Raw genomic sequence first — 24,066 nt, 5'->3', positions numbered from 1 at the left:
TACATCCAAAGCTGAGAATTGGAATTTAAGCAGCAGAATTTCTTCCCCTGTGTGTTTCTGTTGCCTTGCAGGCTCAGGGCACCACAATTGCAGCTGAGCCCCTTTTGTTGTGCTGCTTTGGTCCTGCATCACTTGGTGGCTCGTGACCAGAGGTGTTGCTGCCTTGCGTAGTTCCCCATTCCTTCCTGCTGACGGGAACATCCTGCTTGTCCCGAGTTTCTTTGCAGGGCTAAATCTCTCCCCTGAGGAATTCTTCCCTTGGATCACACAGTCAGTTCCCATCAGCTTTGGCTTCAAACCACGCTGGCTGCCCAGCACACTTCTTGGCACAAAGAGAGGAATTCCACGTTTTCTCACTCCCTGCTCAGGTGAGCCAGCCTCTCAGAGAAAACAAAAGCTGTGTTTTCATTCAGGTGCTGTATTGTACTCTCCCTCAACCTGAACCATGCTAGGAATGATGTGAGGGACAAACCAGAATTGCTTGGCAAAGGCACTCATGAAATCCCTGCAGTTTGGCATGTCCATTGCAGCCTCTGAGGGCAGACCACATGTAAAGTCCAACTTCCATTATAAAATCCTGGGAGTTTGTTCCAGCCCTACCAGTTGATCACAGCCCAAGCATTTGGCTTTGTAGGAGAGGCTGGAGCAGTGAGTGGCCAGTGCTGGAGGCTGCACAGGAGAACCCTGGTGTTGGGAACACTTCTCATTTGGTCTGTCCACAGCACTTCAAGGCTGTGGAATCCAGAGGGGATGGTGCTTTATAGCCAAGGGAAACTTTCTTCTTCCTGTGCTGACCTAATTAACTGTTGGGGAAAAGAGCCATTTGCTGATCCTGAAGAAAAGTGCAGCAGTTAGGCTTCACCCCATTTTGTGACAGTGCTCAGACCTCCCAGTGTGCTGTGTAATGCCCACACAGAGCTACTCCTGCCCCCAAAGCCTTTGCAACCTAAACTCCCTAATTTACACCTAGAAAAGCTATGGCCACTGGGACAGACATCCTCTCCAAACTATTCTTCCTTTTTGACTCCTGTAGTTCATAAGGTTCTAAATCTCTCTCAGTGCCACACCAGGAGAGGTGTTGCTTGTGCTCCTCCACAAGTTCTGTGGGAAAAATAAGGTGCAAATGTGGTTTAATTGCAGCTCCTCTATGCATTCTAAGTCTGACTGTTGCTAAGGCAACATATGATTGAGAGATATAAGAAGGATAAACAAGAATCTCTCCAAAAAGTGACAGTGGACACAGTGAGGAAACAACGAGTTGCTCCTGGTGTGGTCTCTGACCTTCTCTTTAGCAGCACAGTTAAACATTGTGCCAAACTGAGGCTGGAACCTGTTCCCAAAATGCCCTTAGGACAGTTTTACTGAATATCAGTTCTGCAAACACGAGCACTTGGTTTGTGGACACAGCTTGGCTGGGAAGCTCCACGTGTGCTCTTGCAAACCTCTCAGCCCTGCTTGGCTTTGGGGCTGGAATGGGAAGAGGCTTTTGGGAACCACATAAAAGCACATGGAATTGAGATGGAAAGGGTTAATGTTCCCAGGAGAGACCTTCCAGCTGATCTGAGCAGCACAGGCTATTGCAAGGACCTTACCTGGCTGCTGAGGCAGAAGTTTCTGCTGCCAAGAACGTTCCTGTGTTTCCAGCAGTTGTTCAGCTCTCACAGGTTGCTGTTTCAAGTATTTGAGAAAGGCAAGTGAAGCCATGTGAGGTACAACACATCCCATATGCTCAGGAGCAGCAACTGCTCTTCAGGACCACCAATCTCTGCATTTTCACCCTCAGTTGCTAAGTGACAGAGTTTAAGGCAAGATAAGTCACCTGCTCTAGGGGCGTTTGCAGCCACAGGCAGGGATAATTATAGACAAGGTGTCAAGCCAGTCAGTGAGAGCATCATGCCCAACAGATTTGTTTTCTTCTTATTACAGGAGGGGACAAACCACATCATCTTCTTTTGGAAATTCTTTGCCCTCTGCTTAAGGGAACATTGGTTAAAAGCTGGAGATATTTCTGTGCTGCCAAATTGTCAATTCTCAGCTTCGATGGCAGCATGGTGGCCTTTGGAATAAATACCCTGTGCTCTTTTAGTCCTGTGTGGCCCAGCAGCAGGGAAGCAGGAAAACCAAAACCAGAGTGTCCATTAGCATCGATTTTCAGAGAGAGAAAAAACCATCACTTCTCTATTGAATGTTGTTGGGGAAAAGAAAAAAGAAAGGTTTTGTCAGCTTCAGTTTCTTTTGCACCACTGAAGCCTGAACTCCTGGTGATCCACAGGCTGCTGCCACGGGCTGATTGACCCTACCTGGAGAGAGGAGCCTAATTTCAGTCCCTGAGAGGTGGCTGGAGCAATGTCACAGGAGGGCCAAGCAGCACCAAGCTCTGCTGCCTGTCAGGCTGTGGTGTTTTGTAGGACAAGGAGAGCCTTGCAGTGTGAGCAGGGTTTGTTGTGAGTGGTTGTTGTTGTTGTTTTTCCCACTAACTTTCATCCTTCTATTTTTGTTTGGCTTTCTCCATTAAAGAGAGCTGGAATGTATTTGCCAGTTGGCTAGAAATCATTTCAATGGCTTCTGGTTTGGTTAGAAAGCTAAATAACCCATTAACTTGCGTGAGATAAACAGGGTGTAAAAGGTTCTTAAATCAAAAATCCTGTTTAGATATTTGTGACAGCCAGTGGAGAGGAGATGGATGAAGCAAATGGTGAGAGGAGCCCCAGCAAGGACCTGCAAACAGCCCTGCAAGCCTCAGGTCACCCAGGCCATCCCAACACGAGGCACATCTTGATTCCCCAGCAAAGCCTTTCCCAGCTCCTCTCTAGGTGCACAAGGACTGATCAAACATTCTGTGCTATCTGCAGCAGAATCTCACAGATGTTTCCTGGCAGAAACCTTAAGCAGAACACCAAATGTTTCAGCATCACATACAAAGCTGGTGCAGAGCCAGCCCTTTACGGTGGTGCTTTGTGTTTGCCTGCAGTGCTGCCTGTGCCTGTCAAATCCGCTTCCTGTTTTGGAGATGAGATCTGGGGATGGAGAGCTTCCAGCTGCTGGCCACGGCCAAAGTAAGCTGTGCTCCGCAAAAATCAAAACAATAATATCAGGAGAAGTATTAATACTCGGATGAATAATTGTCTCTCTATTATTTCCTGACTTGCAAGCTTACATGTGTTCCTAGGAGGGGGGCAATTTCAAAAGGCAAATGCTCAATTCCTGCTGGCCAAAGAGGCTAAAGTCTGTTGCTCTCACAGCCTTAATATATTGCATGTCGAAGTGATATCCAGCAAAATACACATTTAATTACCATCCTCACCCTGTCTGATATTCATACAATGAGATTTGGGTTAGGTGTGTGGCTTGCCCACTGCTCAGTCTGCTGAAGACAAAAGGAATGCTGGTCTGGTGTCATGGAAGGATTTCAGCCAGATGGGAAAAGTGGTTATGAAATTGCTTGTGAAGGATAATTCTGGGAGAAGAACATTGGTGGGATACTCAGCCTTGGGAGAAAGAATGTGACAGCTGGATGGGAAAGAAAGTTGTGTGTGAGTGTGGATGCCCACAACAAATAAATGTTTAAAATGGTATTTTAAACACCAGGCCTACAGCCAGGGTCTCCTTGGCTTTAGTTTAACCTTACGTCTTCAGGAAAAATATTTCACAATTTGCAATCTGGATTTATTCGTAAAAGCTGGTCCAACAGGAAATTAAAAAAAAAAAAAAAAGGTAAAATACAATAGAATAATAAAAAGGTATTTGACTAGTTGAAAAAAGTTTAGACTAAAAAAAAAAATCTCATTTCTTAAGTAATTTCTAAATCACGTCTGAATTTTCTGGTCATTCCTAGAACACTGAAGTTACAGGTTTATGTCACAAGGACAGTGTTTGTAAGGCACTGAATTCAGATAAAGTGCACACCTAATGCAGAGCAGTCATTGCCTTAACTTTGTTTTCAACCAGTTGGAAGAAATTAATCAAAATAAGACAGAAGAAATGTGAGAATTTGAAGCAAACCAGAAGCCCAGTGGAGAAGAGCAGCATCTCCAAGGTGCAGGGGAAGCAGCAGCACCACTTTGTGTCTGTCCCTGTTCTCTGCTCAGGTTCTGCAGCAAAATGATGGCAAAAAGAGCTGCTGGCAGCCCTGGCTGAGCCTCACCTCGGGGCAGGGAACAGCCAAGGAGCCATTCCCAGGAGGAAGGATGATGTGGGGAAGTGGGAAAACCCACCAGGATGGAGAAGTGTCTCCATAGGCAGCCAGGAGCTGCAGGAGTGGAACTCTGTGCCCTCCAGGAGCATCCAGAGCTGCCCTTGCCTGAGGCCACTGAGTGTATTTTAGCCAGACATGTGCAATTTTCCACTCTGTCCCTCCCAAACACTGCTGCTGCCCAGCACACTCCAATGTACATGGAAAATTATTTTCTTCCCAGATGTTCCTACTCAGAGCTCAATAACTGCCTTCAACTGTATGAGCATCACATTAAAAACACTAATAAAGAGACTAAAACCACCGACTTGTGTTCCATTATGCTATGGTTAACTGGTGCTAAAAAGCTAAACACACACTGAGATCACACACCCAGCATTTACAGGCACAGTTTCCTCCCATTTTGCCTTTCTAAATCATCCACAAAACTCTGAACTCCACTGATTTTTAGATTGTTTTAGTGATTTGAACTGGTGGTCACTACCTCTGTGAGGCTGAGCATGAAGAGAATACCCAGGGCACACGGGAAAGCTCAGATGAAATATTTCCCACTGGGCAAGAACCTTCTGTTACCTGTGCATAAAATGATCATTTTCTGTTAATTTTTCTTTCCTGAGAGGTTCAGAGATGTTCAAAATCACACATTTTTGCCACAGGGCTGAAGAATTAAGTGGAGCTGAAGCAGCAGAAGAGATGAGAGCTAAAAACAGCATCAAGGGTGAGATGGAAGGGATGGATTCCTCACCTGCTCCCTCTGCTCTGCTTCCCAGCCTGGAGAATCACTCACCAGTGGCAGATCACAGCTCCAGCACTCCAGGAGTGAAGCAGCAGACAGGATATTTAATGAAGTTCTCATTAAGATCCCTGTGATCTGCATCTGAACAGGCAATAAAAACCTAAAAGCCAACCCACCTGCTACAATATGCATGTGATCAGTGCAAAAAACATCTAAAAAATTAAATATATTAAGACTTAATAGTTGTAGTTTTTAAAGGATTTGAGTCATGTGTGGACTAAAAGGATGGTGTCAGTTGTCCTAAATCAGCACAGAGTTTTTGGTCCCAGGGGGTGTGTGTCTCTGCCCTTGGGGATCAGCCCTGCCAGGCACTGATGCTCATTTTCACACTCTGCATCAGCTCTGTGGCCTTTTAAAGAAAATTAAACTTCTGACAAAGTAATTTGGGGACTGTTTGGTGCCCTGTGTGATGAGTAAGTGCAAACACACCCTGGTAATTCAGAGGGCTTACAGAGTGGGTGCAGTTTAGATGGTTTACCTCACATTATCCTTTTGGTGCCCATAAATCAGCCTGAGCATCCCAGCCTGGGATTATCAGGGACTGAGTCAGCAAAAGCTTTTGGGAAAGTCTTGGTTAGTTCTGTAACCACCTAAAACCTGCAGTTGTTAAAAAGTTCCATTATCCCATGCCTTGCTCTGGTTTATTTATTCATCTGAGTTAAAAATGCTCTTTAGCAATCTCACACCCTTGTTCCTAGAAAACAGGAGTGATTCATTTGGACTCTTATTTTTCCTCCCACCCCCGTGGTTCAGGATATTTCATGACAATGAACTGGAGGAGTCAGGGAGTTTTTCTCTGTCTGCCTTGTGCTTTGCTTTGTGGTGTCCAAGCCAGAAAGACTTTCTATTCCATCATAGTTCTGAATCCCAGGAATTTCTGCTTCAGTTCTCGCTTTGGCTTTGCCCATTATTCTTTTTTTGTATGTCATTTTATTGTTCCAAGGCCAACAAAATCCTTTGGGATGACAGATTATTTATCCACAGGTACGTTTTTCTTGCTACTGATGAAGTTTTTCTTAGTATTGAAGTGAGTAACTTTGCAAACAAGGCATTTTTAAAGTACAATGGATGTCCTTCAGCCCAACGTTGGAGTGGATTAGCAAGGATATAAGACTTGAAACGTTTTGTTCATGAACTATAGACAATTCATGGACTTGAAAATGAGAACTAAATTGAGTAAAAGGAAAAACAATATTTATTCATCCTAAAGTTTCACTGGCTTTCAAAGCAAGATTTACTTCCAGAGCTTCAAGCTATTAAGAATGTCTATTGGAACCATCCCCTATATTTAAAAAGTCTGTGTATTCCTCTGAGAATAATTATAGCCCAAAATTCCAGCTAATTTGGTTTCTTCCCCCCTTCTAGATAACAGTAGCTGTCAAATATTTTCACAGTTTGGATTTTTTCCCTGGACCACTAAATTACATTGTGCCTTCAATGCAGGAGAAACATTTGTTCTGCCAGATATTGTTGGGATTGAGGGTGGCTGGCTCTGTGCACTTTGATCTCATCAGTGGCTGCACAGGTCAGTCCTGGAGGTAAATTTCCATTCATGCAGAGAGGATTGTTTTCCCCTCCAGCTGTGATGCATGTTTGCAGTTAAATTAAGTGATGCTGAACGTATTTGGTCTTAGTTTTTGTTATAAATCCAAAATTTACTTTTTTAGTTTTGCTTTAAGGAGTACAACTCAGCACTCAGCATCTAAGCTTTGTTTTGGAGGTTTCTCTCAGCTTTGTAAAAGGCTCAGTCCCACAGATCAGGATCTTTATCCTGCTTCTCCTGCCACTCCAGAGAGCCCAGAGGGAGAGAGAAACTTCATTCCCTTCAGCCGAGGGCTTTGCTGAAAGAGACAAGTTGGGAATTCCCTCTGACCCACAGGCATGGATCAGCTGGAGCAAATCCAGAGGAGCCATGAAGATGCTCAGAGGGTGGAGCTGCCCCTGGAAGTGTCCCAGACCAGGCTGGACAGGACTGGGAACAACCTGGGATCATGGAAGGTGTCCCTGCCCATGGCAGGAGCTTTGGAACTAGACAGTCTTTAAAGTCCCTTCCAACCCAAACCATTCCATGATTCCCCCTTCCTTCAGGGAGGACTAGTCCAATCCTAAATCATTCCTCCACGAGTATTTCAGCCTCATGGTCTCACTGCTGGCAGCCTCCCCTACACTAAATTCTCTCTGGTGCCTGGAACAGCTGCTTATTCCTCCAGCTCGGGCCTTTGAGATGTAAATAGTGTAATCCGACTTCAAGAGGCAAGGAAATATTAGCAGAATTTAATGTAAATATTGTATAAATCATCCCAAAATAGCACAGCCACGGGATCAGCCAAAGACACTAACTGAAAGTTAAACAGACTAAGTAAATATAGACTAAATATATTCCCCTCCTGGAATTGCCACTGGAATGGATCCAGACAGGAAATAGGTTAAAATGCAGTCTTGTGGCAGTGATATTAAAAAGCCATTGGCCCGTTTGGTGACATTTATAATGAATTTTATGTACTCCATACATTTTTAATACACGCCGAGTTAAATATTATCAAATCTATAAAAAGATTATGGAAAAAATGTCTGGTTTCATATGGGTGGACGCAGCCTGGAACTCTCTCTGTGGGTTTTGTGTAAGAGAAGTGTTTGAAAGAAAACATGAAAAGGAAAAATAAAAATCCCTGCACAGCAGTTTTGGGAAACTATTGCTTGCCTGTCCAGAGCCCAGGAGACATCCATACCAAGGCAACAGAATTTCCAAGACACAAACCACAGTGGGGACTGAGGAGTGAGATGTACTAATTCCACCCCTTACACATGCAAATGGTAAAAAATGAATTTAATTTTCTTGTGTGCCTTCATGCAGCTTCTGTGTCAGTGCAGTGTGAGGACAAAAGGGCTCTTTTCCAGTATGGATGCTTTTCCAGCTGGAGCAAACATGGCTAGCAGTAGCTTTGTGCACAGGTAACTAGAAAATAAAACCTGCCCTGACTCACCTAGAACAAACCCAGAATACAAGTGCTTGTCTTCATGGCCCAAAGACTATTTTCCAAAAAACCTAGTGTCCAAAATTCTTTCCACGTGGCGAACAGGATGGGATTTCTGTGCCTCCTGCTCTCACACTGCTCCCAGGGAAAGCAGTGGGTGTTGATCCAACCCAGAGAGGCACCTCCTTGGCTCTGTGACCTTGTCCACTCCTGGTACCTGGAGTTTGGGGCTCCCCAAGTTCAGTTCTTTGACACTGAGGTGACCTCCAGTACTTGGAGAGGTTGGGCCAAGGCTCCCCAGCCAGGAGCATCCAGAGCCCAGCAGTTTTACAGAGCTCTGCAGGTGCTCCTGGCCAGTGTGGGAGTGTTTCTGTTTAAAGTTGCTCAAGTGGTGCCAGAATACACTTCAAGTGCAGTCACCCCAACCCAGAGGTCACCTCTGGTGTCTGGAGGGGTTTGCTGTAAATCATGCTGCTCTCTGCCACAGAAGGGCTTGAGGAGCTGTCTGTGTCAGGGATGAGGTGACACATGGCTGGGGTGGCTCTGGAACCTGCTCACCCCAGGGATCAGCAGCTGCAGGGACAATTTCCAGCTTATTTCTTATTTTGGTAATGATCCCACAAATTAATTTCTGTATCTCTGCTACCTGTAAGGCACTTTTGGGATCTCCCTTTTGGCAGATTGCTGCCAGCTCTCACACAGGGCAAACACTTGCTCAGCACCCAGAAGCTGGTGAGGAAACTAAAGGAACCAAAATTCTACTTGTTAGGGGTTAAGAAACACTGAGTTTAATGGGAAAGATCCCAGTGCAAGCTCTGTGAAACACAGAGGAAAGAGAATCACTGATTTGGCAAATACAGCTCACAAATCACTGTCTTGTGTAGGTCCAAAGCTTGTGCTCCAGAGAATAGACCTTTTGTCAAAACAGAAGGAAATAATAATGTACATGAGGAATAGCAAGAGATTTTATTACAGATTTGAAAGAGCCTTTTTATTTTGTATCTCTGATAGGGAATTTTTTATTATTAGGTGTTGAAAATTTATTTTACCGTCCTTTAGCAAACTTAAGCTGGTTTTCAGTTTTTCATTTCCCAAACATCCTGTTTGCTTTCCAGGTGTTTCTTAATAGATTTAATATGAGGTACTTAATTTAAAAAATGGCTTAAGTGCCTTCCAAATTAAATCCAGCAGAATTATATGCCTTGAGACACAGCAAAACTGAAGAATATGATAATCAGCCATCAAAATCAACTTCTCTGTTATCATTCAGTGAATAACATCAGAACTGAGGCTTGTGCCACAAAGCCACAGGCTGCCTTTTATGTAAAAATCTGGCAAAACACTACATTTCAAAATTAGAATTGATTAATTTGAAGGATGCTTCTACAAGATGAGATTGAAGACAATCTCAGAGCACTGAAATTAGAACATGTTGCTATTTGCTTCTGTGCTCAGACTGAGTGTGTAATGAAAATAACTTCATCAACACATTTCCCATGGCAGTTTTTGGTACCAGGTAATGCTTTATACCAAGTCTAGAATGACCAAAGGCAGAACTCATTTAGATACACATTTCTTAAAACTCTGCTCAAGTGGAGCAGGGAGCCAGAACAGCAAGGGAGAAACAAATACTGCAAGTAATGAAGTTCTGGGCTTGGTTTTTTTCTTTTAAAGTTGTATTTTGTCTATCAAATAGGGCCACACAATCAGAATGAAACACATTCCTTCTCTCTTCTGCATTAAGCTTTCCATGAAGTCTTTAATCAAAGAGACTCTTGTGTAGCTCATTGCTGGAAGTCCAGCTAAAACCAACACCAGGGAAAGGGACAGCAGGAAATCCCTCACAGCTCAGCTTGACTTGATCTGCAAAGCCAAGGGGGTGCTGGGGGGGATTTGTCACCACTGACGCTGCTGGAGCCAGGAAATGATTCCAAAGGCTGCTGCTGGAGACACAGGACAGGGATTTGGTCTCTCTGTTCCCAGCCCTGCCACTGCCATGACATAACTGGGGCCACTCACTTCCCATGGGTGTCCCAGCCAAACCAGTGCCTGGAAGCTCCTTGTGGCAGAAACTCACCCTGAGCATCCCTGACTGCTGCTGAATCAAACAAATGAAGTGAATCACAAAGTTCTCCAGCACTGCCCCAAACCACTCAGTGCAAGCTGTTCCTCTCTCAGCTCTGAGTGCTGGGAAGAGGAATGTGAACAGGGCAATGATGTACACAGAGCTTTGGAGCACTCAGTGTTCTCAGAAATGTAAATAACACCATGAAACACCACATGGGATATGTAAGCTTCTTTAATAATAATAAATTTATCAAGTGGCGAGAAGCCACTCTGCTTTGTAAACCGATTTTACTCAATCACAGTCCCTCTATTGTTTTCCTTGTTTAACATGAATACATTCTGTAATTTGCATGTGAAACAATTACATAGAGATATGTTCTGAACCCTTCTCACTGATTTTACTGGTCAGAAGAACATTAAAACATGCGGAAACAGCACCTTATTAGAACTATAGGCCTTTTCTCATTACATCTCCTTTGCTGCTAAGCTAAATTTTCTCTGAATAAGCCAAGTCTACAGAGTTTTTTTATCCTTGTCCTCTGTTCTGAGATGTAGTGGGGCCTGCAGAAACGTCTGATAAAACCTCACATATAATAAGTAATTCAGAAGGCTTTGTAAGCAATAGCTGCAGTTGCTTCTTCAGACTAGAGAGAGCTTCTCATGCATTAATGCACTTGGTTAGGTTTTGTGAGGAGCTCAGAGGAGGACGTGGCCTCTTCCTGATATAGTTAGTTGAGCCTGGACTCTGCACCACTGATATTGTTCAGCAACTGTGTGCACCAATAATTTAAAAAAAAAAACAACAAACAAACAAACCAAACAATCCATCAGGCTGTTTTCATCAGAAACAAGTAATAAGTCTTATCATGATAGTAAAAATAAAAAAAATGGCGATTTCTGACGTGTGACGTTTTCATTGCTTGAGAACAGATCAGTGCAAAGTGAGGTAACCCCACACCCCTCAGGGCTGGGCTGGGTCAAACCAGGCGCCGTCTCTTGGAGTCTCTCTCCATCTCTTCAGGGGGAGAATCTCCATTGCAGCCAAGAGGAGACACCAGGTTTAGCAAAGGGTCTTCAGAGGCTCCTCCAAACAGGGACAGCAACAAAGCCACGCCATAGCCAGTGGCTCGTTCACCCTGGAACCAAACCAAAACCACACAGTTCACACTTCAGATTGAGGATTTGAGTTAGTTCTAATTTAGCTGCTCACTCAATGGGAGCTGTGGTGGTCAACAGCCACAGCCAATCCCTGCTCTGTGCTGCTGCATCCTCAGTGCCACTGGAATTTGGCCCAGCTGGATTAAACCAACACATGAGAACAGAGCTCCCACTGACTTGTGGGTGGATGGAGGCCAGCATTGTTCAGGGCAGGGGATCTCCCACCCAGCCTGAGCATGGGTTTGGAGTAGGAGCTGAATTAACTGTGTTTAAAAAAGAGAAAGAGGCAGGTGGAGTGAATTGCCTTGGTTTCTAGGAAAAAGAAGAATAGACAAGAATATACGAGAAATCCAGGTTCCACCAAAGGGAGGAAAGGAAATCCCCAAGAGGGAACATGGTTTTGGAAGGACAATCAACTCTGGTCAATCATCTTAAAACAGCATGGGTGAAAATGGAAGGCTGGGATTACTGCCAGGAACAGAAAGCAGGCAAGTTGTCAGGGCTTACAATGATAAAGATGTCACTGATTAAAGTGACTGTAAGAATATTTAAAAACCAAAATGAAAAATACAAACAAACGAAACTACTAAACCAAGAAACTCCCAACCCAGCCAAACCAGCGCTTTTCTTAAGGACAATTCTCCACCTCTTTCTGTCACTCTGAAGTGGATGGACACAACCCAGAGCACCTGCAGGCAGCAGCAGGGGTGTTTCCCCAGGCCAGGGAGGCACAGAACACTCACGGCGTGCACAGGAGCAGCGATGTCCACATGCACCCACACCCCAGGCCAGTCGAAGCCGATGTGAGAGGCAATGAAGAGCCCAGCACAGGAGCTTGGGGTGTTGTCTCGGTCCTGCAGGAGCAATTAACACAGAGTTGGTCTTGCAAGACAAGAAAATGTCAAGGGTTTGTTCTGCCTACAGGGAAAGAGTTATGTAAATCTCGTTCAAAGATTAATGAATGGCCCTAAAACAGCCTTACAAACCAATTTTACTGTAAATCCTTGATTTAGTTCCTGGTGTGGTCCTGCTCAATTCCTCATCTGCCCACACTCCTTTCTGCAGTGTTTTTGGAACCTCACTGCACACTGGAACTCTCAAATGCAGCAAAAGCTGCTGCAGCAATTCTGAGGTCTCCATCCTCAATTTCCTGGTTTCTGCACTCCCAGGTATTATCTCTGCTGGTGATGTAAGATCTGAGGAATGCCCATCCTGACTTCCTGAAAGATCTTCATCCAGGAATTCATTTAGGGCCATGTTTTAAAAGCAAACAGCCCAAAGGTACCTTTGCACTCTGTTTAAAACTGACACAAAGCCCCAGGTGAAAGACCCTGAAGACAACCCCAGTATGGCCAATTTCTGAAAGGTTACAGTCCCCATGAAGAGCTTTCAGCCAGCTATCACTGTTTAGAAAACACACATTTTTATGTAACAGAGATATTTGAAAGAAAAAATAAATCTTACTGCTACAGAGTTCTTCATATCAGCTACAGCAGAGGTAAATTCACTGAAGTGGAGCTCGGGGCAGTACACCAGAGGATGGACCAAGTCTCCACAGTTCCTGCCAGCTTTAACACAAGCCTTCTCCCACTCTTCATTATTGGTAAGGACAGCAGCATGGTATTTCCCTGTAGCAATTCCCTGGTGAGGTAAAGCACAAAATCAGGAAGAAGTCACCTTCCACCACTGCTCATCAACAGAACCTTCTATAAAACAGGAACAGGTGTCAGAAAATAAGGGTGTTAAATTTGTACCCTTGTGCCATTCTGTGTGTGACTTAAAATGGCAGCCATTTCATGGGCAAGAAAATCCTGATCACTATTAATGATTCAGTTATAAAATTACAAATTGAATTGCAAACATGGAGTTCTGGCCTGCTTGCAGCAGCTGTTAATGTCATCAGAACACCATTTTTAATTTAAGTATGCAAAAGCAAAGAAGTTGCATAAAGAACAGAAAAGAAACTCAGTTACAAATGTGAGATTGTTGTACCTGAGCTCCAGTGAGAGTGGCCATATCCAGAATGATATCAGCTCCAAGGTCCTTGCAGGCGTAAGCGACTCCATCAGCCAGGATCAGGCGACCTTCTGCATCAGTGTTATTGATTTCCACAGTTCTGGGGGGAGGAGAGGGCAGTTCAGACAGGAGTGCTCCAGGCTGGGAGTTAGGACTCACCTGTCTGGACTAGAATACTTTAGAGAGAAGTCTCAAATCTCATGTGGTTTTCTTATTTGACCCTGCAGGTCTGTAGGGCTGCTCCTGCCCAGCTCCAAGCATCCAGACAGAGCCCACAAGGAAAAGGGACATGACAGTACTGCCCTCATGGCAGGCTCTGCTTGTTGGGCCTGTGGGATGCCTTGCTGGGATTCTACAAATTACTGCTCAAAAGGTAATATCTCTCCTTATTGGAGGTTCTGATCCAACAGTCGCCTGTCTTTGCTACTTTGCTACACAGTGCAGCTACAGATGGGCACAGAAATCTGCTGTGCCATAAAAAACACCTAAATCTGAGTGCTTTAAGGGAAATTCAACTCATGATATACATGTATTTTGATGTGTATTTACATAACCAGCAGGCAACTCTGAGCAAATAAAACTCACTACTATGGATGTCTGAAATACTATTATTGATATTTAGGAAAGCTGATTTAGGGACAGCTTCACAGTCTGCAAGGCTCTCAGATAAACAGAAAATTAGGTTTGCTCTGTTTCTGGGAAAAGTTTAGATACAATCTTACTTTCCAGAGTAAAGAACATGAATGTCATCAGGTCTTGTTGCACGTGGTCCCACTGCGTTCTCAGCCAGGCAAAAAACAGCATGAAGATTGTCCTTGAACCCCTGCAACAACCAGAGGGGGAAAATGGCTTTTGATTCACATCAAGCTAATTTATTGGGACTGAAATCAGTGAGGGATTAGGACTTCTTGACAGCAATGCAATAAGTTTCATAGGAAACCTGGTGGGGTTTTTGGATGGGTGGGTGGGTGTTAGCTGGGTCTTTTTAAATGTATCATTTCTGCTGGGAGGCACACAGCATTTTTAACCTGTTTTGGTTTTTTTCTTCCCTTAGCCTCCTCCCTTCTGGTATATCTCATAATGTTTTATTTTGGTTTAAAGTCAAGTGCTTATGAGGTTATGGATGATATTTTAAAATGGATGACGGTTCTGTTATTTATACAGCAGCTGTATTGTGTGGAGGGATTCTAGGAACAGACAGGGAGGCAGCAGCATTTCACAAATAAAAACACAGCTCCTCCTTAACTGGGATAATTAACCTTGACAACACCAAATTCTGGGGGAAAACCTGGGCCAGTTTCACTCTTAATCTCTTGATAAAAGTCTGCTGCTGAAGAAATCTCAGCTTGCTGAATCAGCTCATGTTCTTAAGTCTAAAGGGCAAAGGCATCAATCAAAACCTTTCAAAATAACAGGCAACATTCAGAAGGCAGAAAGCAACTGCAGAGTTTCTACTCCAGCTGGTGGGCAAACAGCATTGCTGGGGAGACAACCTTCCAGCCATGACCCAACTATTCACAGCATCTCCCTGCACTGAACTGCATTTTGCTCCTTTGCTCCTCCAAGAGAGACATGTTGTTAATCTACTGTCAAAAAGTGAAAATCTGCTTCCAGTATCAGTTGCCTTTTCCTGAATCTCATTCTGCCTGCAGCTCCTCAAAAGCAGGATTCACTATGCTAATATGCAGGATCATGTTAGCAAGAAAGAATCCAAAAATTTAAGTCAATGTTTTTCTCTTCTCCTTTGTGTTGGAAAGCTCACAATGGAGGAAATGCATCTTTCTAGGAAAAATCACTTGTTTAACTTTGCCATCCAGAGCCTTTTAAAATCTGTTGAACAGCATGCAGGCAGCTATTTTATGAAGATGGAAAATAACCTCTGCCCCTCTTCCCACTGAGCTTTCTACCAACACATTTCCCACTTCAGTCTCTGTGACAAAGCACAGCTCAGTGAAACCTCTTCCACCTGTCTTTTATTCTTAAAAGCATTAAAAAAAAAAAGGTCTTGAAACAGTAACAAATTCATTCCAGTGCCTCTCTGAACACATTTTCTGCAGGGATGTCATTTACAGGTCTCACATGAGACTGTAAAATTAAGGAGTGAGCTTATTCTTCTGTTTTTACATATAAAGGCAAATAAGGATTTCTCCAGGCTCAGTTTGTCCAAACACATCACTGCCAGTTTATTCACTGTTGCAGTAACTGTGTATGAACTGACAGATCACTTGTGCTCACAACCTACTGTGACTGTGGATGGAACTTCTCTCAGTGCAGACAATCACACAAAACCCCTCTGGAAACAAGGACTGAATCACTGCAAGGATGTCCCCCACCCATGGCATTCCCAGAGCCTCCCAAAGCACCATGGAAGTTCTAGCTCTGTCCCTTGCAGACCTCTGATCTAATTTTCTGAAGGATTTAGTTATGCAAGGTAATTCTTCTGCCTGAGATGCAGCTCACAAATGTTTTCAATTTTAATTCTCAGCAGATAACTGTGAAGTTTACAATCTTTCCACATCAAACATGCTGTTAGGGCCAAGGCACAGAGCTAGACTATTGAGAAATGGGAATTTGGCACTGATCAGCCCCTGGACAAAGCATCCATCAGATCCATGCATTAATCTGCAGCAGTAAATATTCTCTGAACTTTGGATACTCCTTGGAGGCAATTGCTGCACTGTCAGCAAGACTCAGTCACTGGATTTGTGGAGAGGGCAGAGTTTTATTGGCAGCAGCCACTTTTCCCCAGTTCATATTGTTAAAGTGCAATAGGAATATTTTTAATTCTTCATATTTCAATACCTGGCTTCCTCTCAGCTCCCCCACTACTTTCTGACCAAAGAAACAAACCAAAAAGCAGCTCCTGAGGAGACAAGAGCTGCCATTTCCCCTCTAGGTTAATATTAGACCTGGCACAGGATTTGGAATATGGAGACTTCATAACCCAGAGTCACTCATCCCCTTCTTTGCTAAGGTGACAACAGCTGCCCCAAATCCCACAGCTTAAACAAAATCAGCACTGGGGAACTCAAGTATAGACCTGATTCAAGGAACTAGAAACCACTCAGTCCACAGAACAAACTCTGAAACTCAAGGAAGACCATCAAAAAAAAAAAAAAAAATCAGCACTCAAGGAATTTCTCACAATTCTCAAGATCCCAGTAAAGATGTGAAATATTTTCCTGAAATAGCAGAAAGAGCAGAGTGGCTGAAGCTCACTAAGAGCAGTGGCAGGTCAGAGCTTCAGCATTAGACAGGCCTCTGTCTCTGGGAATATATCCAAGCTCCTTGGCAGTGCTGGGATACATGATATCAATTAACACATTTTACTTACTTGCTTTACAGTGGCTTTGAAGGCACCCAAAATAGCAGCTGCTCCACCACAGTCTCGTTTCATTCCAGGCATAGTAGTCTGTTTAAACAGAACCATAGAATTTTTTTTTTTATCTTTAAAAGAGGATTTCACAGCAATGCCTGCTAGAACTCGTGTTTCTGATGCTTCTGAGGCTCTGATTTTGACAGTGCTCAGCTGTCAGCAATACAAACAAGGAACATGAGCCTCTGCTTATTGGTGGATCTGGTCTTGGAACTAAAAAATATTAAAGCTGGGCTGCTAAACTGTTAGAAAAGTAAGAAGAAAAACGTTGTTTATAAGTTTCACACTGAGGCCAACTCCAATGGGTTTTGGTTCTATCTTTGAAACCAGAAATTAAGCATCTTCGTTCCTACTTTCTGCCTTTCAGCGGGCAATATTTAAAGTGCAAAATATCAAGTTGCTATTTAATTGTTCTGTAGTGATCCTTGAATCCCATTTAGTCTTCTCCCCTGATAGCTTGTGTCCATATGGATGACAACAGATCAAGCTTTTTAACTCAATAAAAATCTACTTTGGTTTCCTACAGATATTTTCTGAATTACTTTCATCAGAAAACAACAGTGCAAACAAAGACTGTAGCAAAACGAATTTTTTGATACCTTTCCCTTGATGCTGAGTCCTCCAGTGTCATACACAATACCTTTGCCCACCCAGGCAATGGTCTGTGTTGCACCATCTGGAGTGTGACTGAGAACTGCCAAGGCTGGAGGATGCAGAGCTGCCTTTCCAACTCCATAGATACCTGGAAAACAGAGAATTAAACCACCTGTGGGGAAGAAAGTCTGTGGGGAGCCCCTGTGGCTATTTTCTGTAAAACATCTTGGAATACTATGGGCAACGAAACAGTTGCAAAAACGTGCAAATAAAACATTACAATGGTAGATGGCAAAACCTTCCAACCACCTGCTAGGAAAAAAGTGGAATATTCAATGAGATATACCTCCAAAGCCTCTCTCTTTCAGCTCCTCATCTCGGATAATGGTAGGACTAATCCCAAGATCTTTGCCAACTTTTTTGATTTCCTTAATCATTCAAGAAAAAAAAAAAGACATTGTCAGTCAATCATCAGAACACATTTGTGTTTTTCCACACAAATGGGTACCCAATTAAGGGGTCTGTGTGATTTTTGCACGCATACACATACAAACATTCTCAGTTTTGGGGGTGATGCTGCTTATCCAATGGCCTAATTCCACTGAGACATCCTTCATTTACCATGGCATGAAATATAAATTTGACCTTTAGGCTTTGCCAGTAAAACAAATCTTCTGAAGGACAACTGTTCACTCTGTTGGATCATGATGTAATAGGACAGGAATAATTTCATTCTCAACAGCTTTTCAGATCTTTATGATAAAGCTCACTTGGAAATATGTCAACTATGGAAATGTGGGACCATAATTTCAGTAACTCTGGTCACCATCAGGTTTAAGACAAGAATCCAATGCCATGACCAAATGAAGAACTCATGTTTTCAGCTTCCCAGTGCCTTAGCCCAAGCTGTAAATTCTGCCTCCTTCCAACTCTGCACAGTTCTAAGAAACATTAAATGCCAAAGGAAGAGCCTGACAGCCCTGGCTGGATGTTCCCCACTGCTGACACACAGCTTTCCCTGAGACAAAGCAGCACTCTGGTTTGATTACTGCATTCTAGACTTGCAGTGAGCAACCCTCACTCCTCAGGAGCATCACCAACCTCCAGGAAGTGGTCAGTGTTCATCTCATTGCACGGCGTGTCCACGATGCGCGCCGCCAGCCGGACCCCCTCGGTGGCACTGGCCAGGCACTGCAGACACAAGGAAAAACTCCTGAGGAGGGGCTGGGCTTTGGCACAGCTTGGCATTTACCCCTCTGCAGCCAGCATCAGGTGTGTGGTTCCTCTGGAACCTGTGGTTCCTCCTCACTGCCACAGGCACTGCACAGTTAATGTTAGCAAAGCTAACCATTACTTTTTGGATGTGTCCAACTTAATTTTCCATGTGCTCCAAATTCTAAGCAACTGCGTTTTCTTTCCCCAGCAAACTGATATTGCAAAATCAGTATCCTTCTCCACTGTCAAAGGGAGACCAAGAAGGCAATGTGAGGTGGAGGAAAGGAAGATAAGAGGCAGCTAATTCAGGAAGTCCCAATGAGCTTATGGGCTGCTGGGGTTGGAAACCTGCAGAGATTGTGTAATCTGCAACATGGGAAACTGCAGAGTTTGTACAGGGCAGGCAGAGTGGCTGAGGGCAATAAAGAGTACTGTTGTGAGACATTCTTGATGGCAGGCATGCATGCATGGCATGGCATGGGGAAAACTGGAATATTTCATGTTTGTGTAAAACATGCACTGTTTCCTGATTACTGTGGAAAAATTGACTGACCCTCACCTGGACTGAGTGAAAACTTATCTAAGCAAGAGTGGACAGAATTAAAATGGTCAAGCAGCCAAGGCTTGTTTCCTTACGAAAGGATCCTCCTGGCAAAGAAAAGGACCAGACACTAAGTTTCAACTTTTAACTCCCATGAATTAACAACCTGAAGCTGTAAGACCTGGGGGAAGGAAACTTTGTGCAAGCTTTCCAGCAGCCACACCACACTGAGGACCACACACAGCACACGGGTGAGTCAGGATGGGTTTCACAGGAATCTGAGGTGTTGGACACTCACTGGTGCTGAGGGATCTGCAGTTTGGCTTGGCCACACTAGACCAAGGACTCCATACATTTTGTATCCCAGCACACTCCTAAACCTTGGCTTGCTTTGGAATGGTGCCCAACTCCCTGCAATTACTTTTGATTGCTTTACTGTCCCTAAAGGGATAAGGACCTCTGCAGGAGCCAAGCTCTGTCTGGAGTGATTCCCTGCTAGGGCCATGCAGGTAAAAGGAGGTGCTCTAACCCCAAGGACAAGCCCCAGGAGAGCAGCAGGACTTAGAGAAATTAGCTGTGCCTGTGTTTGTGTTTCCAGAGTGCTCCAGAGAACCTGGATAATGGCAGCCTTTAATAAGTGCCTTGTAAAACTCTGACAATCCCTGCTAGTCCTCACCATAAAATACCCTGGACAATGCAGTAGGTGTAAAATACAACATGCCAAGGGAGAGGTTTAGATAAAAATGTCCTACCACGTGCCTCTTCCATGCTCTGCTTTAGCTGTCTGGTGCTGGTTGAATTTAAGGGGTGCAAACTCAGCTTAGAGGAAGCCAATAATATTTTTGGCATTGACATCAAGGGGAAGAACAGGAGGTAGAAATAATTGCAGCTTTGTTTTTAAGTTAAAAATAACCCAAGTGGTTTGGAATCTACCTATCTGAAGGAACTATTTTTGACACCAGCTATGCTTTTTGTGATTTGGGGCATGGAAAAATGGAGTGATGAAGAGTTGTACTCTCAGCACGTCTGTCTTTGCCACTTTGCTGAAAACTGGGCTGGCACCATTTTCTGGGGCCACATCAGTTCACAAAATAAGGGAAAACACACAGAAGAAAAACATACCCTAAAGCTGCAATTCTGTGAATTTCAAATGCAGCAACACCGTATCCTTTATCAAATGCACTGCCAAAACTTTTAAGGGATTTCTATAACCTCACTGATTGATCTGCTAAGGGAGTATCCATCTGTAGTGAAGCACAGAACCTGGAGCACTGAACAGGGATTTCCCTAACAGATTAACTGCAAACCTTGGAAGAGCTTTTAAGTTTATGGATCTTGCAGAGGAATGACCTGGCATGCCAACAGTTACCTGATGTGGAGTTTCCTCTCTGTAACAGTCAAATAAGGGAAACAGTCTTTGATTTTCTGCCATTTAAAGATGACTTAGATACATTTCACTGTCATGCACAGCTCATCTCCAAGCTGTTTTGTTTCTTAGGGTCTTGTTTCTGGCTACAGTTCTGCCAGAAAAACCCAGCCAAAGAGGTACATCAGACAGAAATAGCAGAGGCCATATGTGATCCTTGTTAAGCAACTTTGAGTGACTTCACTGTGGTATTCACCTGCACAGTCACAGACAGCTTTTGCCTGGGTAAAAAAAATAGTGAGAAGCCCACACACTGAAAGCAATGTAATATTAAAGGCTAAAAATACACTATTTGCATCTGTGACACGAATGAGAGAGGAGATGCTCTCCCTGTGCTGTTTGGTGTTTTCCACCCCTGAAAAATAAATTCTGACTAACATCTTCAGTCTCTGCTGCAGTAGTATGATCAGTATTTCTACTCAGAGATGCTGTGAAATTATTAATTCCAAGGAACCTCAAGCTCAGATAATTACACACCACCTGTTCCAGAGGTAGCTTGAGACAGATGCATTAGCCCATGCAACAAACTGAAGGAACAGATCCAGAAAACCCCCAGAATCTTACTTTAAGTGTTGCCACCTCTATTGGTCCGTTGTTTTGGCCAACCAGGAAGAACTCCACGGTCACAGTTTTCTTCTCGGTGCGTCTGGAGGCGCTGGAGCGATGTGTGAACAGGGGGAAGGCTCTGGCCAGGGCACAGGCAGAGGCAAACACTTCAGAGCGCTCACACACCATCTGAAACAGCAGCAGAAACAAGAGTTTCTGACGTGAAACAGACACGTCACACAACAGCAGTGTGTGCCAGGCTGCTCTTGAAAGGATCTGGTACCTGAGGGATTATTGGGGAGAAGGGGAAAAGGAGGTGGGTGGGAGATAACTGAGCTCTGAGTCAAGACAAGCTTGTTTGTCATGTTTTGTATGGATGGAGAGGCAGAGTGAAAGCACCATAGTGAACAGGTCCAGTTCATTTCCTGCATGAAAATGAATTACACTGCTGGACTGTGTGGGAATTAGTTCATCCTTATGAGGGAGCTGGACTGCTTTAATTATACCAGTGCAATTAACACAGGTTAGCCTACAGAGCAGGACCAAAAAAAGCATGGGAATCACCAGTATGTGCTCGAAACAAATGAAACAAAGACAGAAATTACATGAGAATGTGAAGGCAGAAATTATATGAGAATGTGGCTAATATTAACCCAAAAGCTTGTTAACAAGCAGATTGTTTTTCTCAAGTTCATTACAGAAATTACCAATGGAAAGCAGTTTTAGTTAAACATTTTCAAAGGGTAAAAATTAAGCAGTTATTACTCTTGCAAATAAGGTTTCCAAGGGAAGAGTACTATTACACTTTGTCACTGACACTGACTGTATGAGACTTCTCCAACAACCCACAAATCTGATGTTAACTGGAGAACCCACACAAACAAATAAATTCAGGCCCCTATAGAAGGTGACCAAAAAAGCCCAAGAGCTTGTCCTGCAAAGGACTCACACTGGAGCATTATTTGCATCAGGACTTTTAAAACTCACTGAACAACACAAGGCAGCTTTCATGGTGTATGTGATACAGACATAACACCCTTCATGCAGACTGCATCAATCTCCTAAAGCATGTGCTAACACCCCAAGCCCTAGTTTGGAAAAAGCCACTAATGGGCATGGGCACTCCTGGTTGAAGATGTTCCATACTCATCCAGCCTTAATTCCCTCCAGCTGCTTGAGCATGCACAAACCATTACAGTCAGGCCTTGCCTACATGTCAGTGCAAAACCACTCATGTCAGTATAATTATATCAGTAAAACATGTCCACCTCCAGTCTCCTTGGAGACAGCTCCAACCCGGAAAAGTCGAGAAAACACTCACTAGCCATTTCACCACGAGCATTTCAAGAGGCACTTACAACAATGCATCTGTTGACCCCTCCTGGCAGGCAGTTCCTGACCAGGCGGGTGATGAACTGTGCTGCAGAAGGGCTGTTGTGCCTGCTGACCCTGGATGGCAGTGCAGCCACCGTGGCATAGTTCAGGTACAGGGGACAGCTGTCCGTGGGGTTGGGATTCAGAGTGCTCAGAGCAGACTGCCAGACCTGGGGAGAAATGAAGGGTTTAGAGACAAAGAACTGTGCCAGGCTTTCCTTCCCACCTCACTCCTGATGGGGTTAGGCAGTTTTTAATGACAGGGGTTTAGGTGTTGGAAACAAAGAAATTGTGCACAAAAAGCTCTGGAGTGAGAAGAAACAGGAAATTTGACAAACCTGTTCATTAAGCAGAAAATATAAACGTGCTTTCCATTACAAGCATCTCTTTAAACCGTATGAATTACAATTTAAAACCACCCTGCCTAGTGCACAGGCTGCTCCAGAGCTTCCTTAACTTGAGACACTTTTCCTAGTGATAAACAGGACGATTGATTTACTAGCTCCGAATTATTATTTCACATAGCAATTTAATTAAAAACAAACAAAACCAAGAAGGATAAATATTGCCATAAGAGACCGGGGAGCCCTGTACAAAAACCCCGCCAAACATCCAGCGACCTAAAAGCCGCAATGCAAAGCGTTGATCATTCTAGCAGAAGCCATCAGCACCGCTAAACAAACAGTCCGCAGTGCCTGGGCGGGGAGGGGGCTCGGGGCTCGGAGCTCGGGGCTCGGAGCTCCCTGAGGCCCCTCAGGAGGGCAGAGCCGGGCCGGGCTGCACCAGGGCTGGAGAGGCTCCGGGCGGCCCGCCGCAGCAACAGGCTCGGTCCGGCCCGGCCGGGGGGTTTCCGGGGCTCAGCCGGGCTCAGGGCCGCGCAGCCCCGCGGGTGGGAGCGGATGGGATGGGAGCGGAGCGGAGAGCCGCAGCACGAGGCCCGGCGGACACGCGGCGTGGAGAGACCCGCGGCGCGGCCTCACCTCCTCGGTGACCCGCGGCTGCAGCTTCCCCCGCAGCTGCGGCCAGGGCAGGCGGTGCAGGTTGTGCAGCTGCCCCAGCACGAGCAGCGGGCGGCTCTGCGGGTCCGCCTCGCCCGCGCTGGCCTGGAACTCCAGCTGCACGTTCGCCATCTTCCTGCCCGGCCCGGCCGCGCCGCCCCGCCCCGGGCCCGGCCCCGGCTCCGGCTCCGCGGGGCGGGGAATCGCCGGTGTCGCGGGAGCGCCGGGCTCAGCTCAGCGGCGGGCTCCTCAGCACAGCCGGTCTCAGCTCAGCCGGGCTCAGCTCAGCCGGGCTCAGCGCAGCCGGGCTCAGCACAGCCGGGCTCAGCACAGCCGGTCTCCTCAGCACAGCCGGGCTCCTCAGCGCCGGGTACAGCTCAGCCGGGCTCAGCGCAGCCAGGCTCAGCACAGCCAAGCTCAGCTCAGCCGGGCTCCTCAGCGCCGGGCTCCTCAGCGCCGGGCACCTGGCACTGCAGCGGGCAAACAGTGCTTGCCAAGCGCCTGTTTTCGCAGCACGCTTAAATGGTGGGGTGGAATATAATAAAGTGTGTATTCTGATCTTTCTGTAGGTGCCAAGCGCCTGCTGTTGATGCTTGGTCAGTGGACAGTTATCAGAGGAGGCCGATCTGGAAGGAACCCGCGGAGATGATCGAGTCCAGCCCTGCACAGGCAGCCCGACCATCGCAGCCTGTCCGCACGCCGCTGAGCTCACACACAGAATGCTGTGACTATTTCCCAGCCGAACCTGATGCTCACTGACCTGCAGCCAGGAAAGCCGGGAAGGTCTGCGCA

The 24,066-nt window shown here is 45.1% G+C and overlaps 1 protein-coding gene across 1 annotated transcript; it reads right to left on the bottom strand.

Moving 5' to 3' along the window:
* Positions 1-10,244: 10,244 nt before the first annotated feature.
* NPEPL1 (aminopeptidase like 1) lies at positions 10,245-23,447 on the bottom strand. Its single transcript, XM_085078994.1, has 12 exons — positions 23,257-23,447; positions 22,261-22,446; positions 20,921-21,091; positions 18,276-18,365; positions 17,521-17,602; positions 17,180-17,322; positions 16,539-16,616; positions 13,927-14,027; positions 13,181-13,304; positions 12,653-12,829; positions 11,932-12,042; positions 10,245-11,166 (listed from the first exon to the last, which is right to left on the bottom strand). The coding sequence occupies exons 1-12, from the start codon at positions 23,404-23,406 to the stop codon at positions 11,008-11,010; spliced, it is 1,572 nt and encodes a 523-aa protein (XP_084935120.1). The 5' UTR covers positions 23,407-23,447; the 3' UTR covers positions 10,245-11,007.
* Between the last annotated feature and the right edge of the window lie 619 nt (positions 23,448-24,066).

This window comes from Lichenostomus cassidix, chromosome 20 (assembly GCF_008360975.1).
Source record: "Lichenostomus cassidix isolate B80296 chromosome 20, HeHo_3.0, whole genome shotgun sequence".
NCBI classification, from domain to species: domain Eukaryota; kingdom Metazoa; phylum Chordata; class Aves; order Passeriformes; family Meliphagidae; genus Lichenostomus; species Lichenostomus cassidix.
This window is presented reverse-complemented; position numbering and strand designations above follow the sequence as displayed.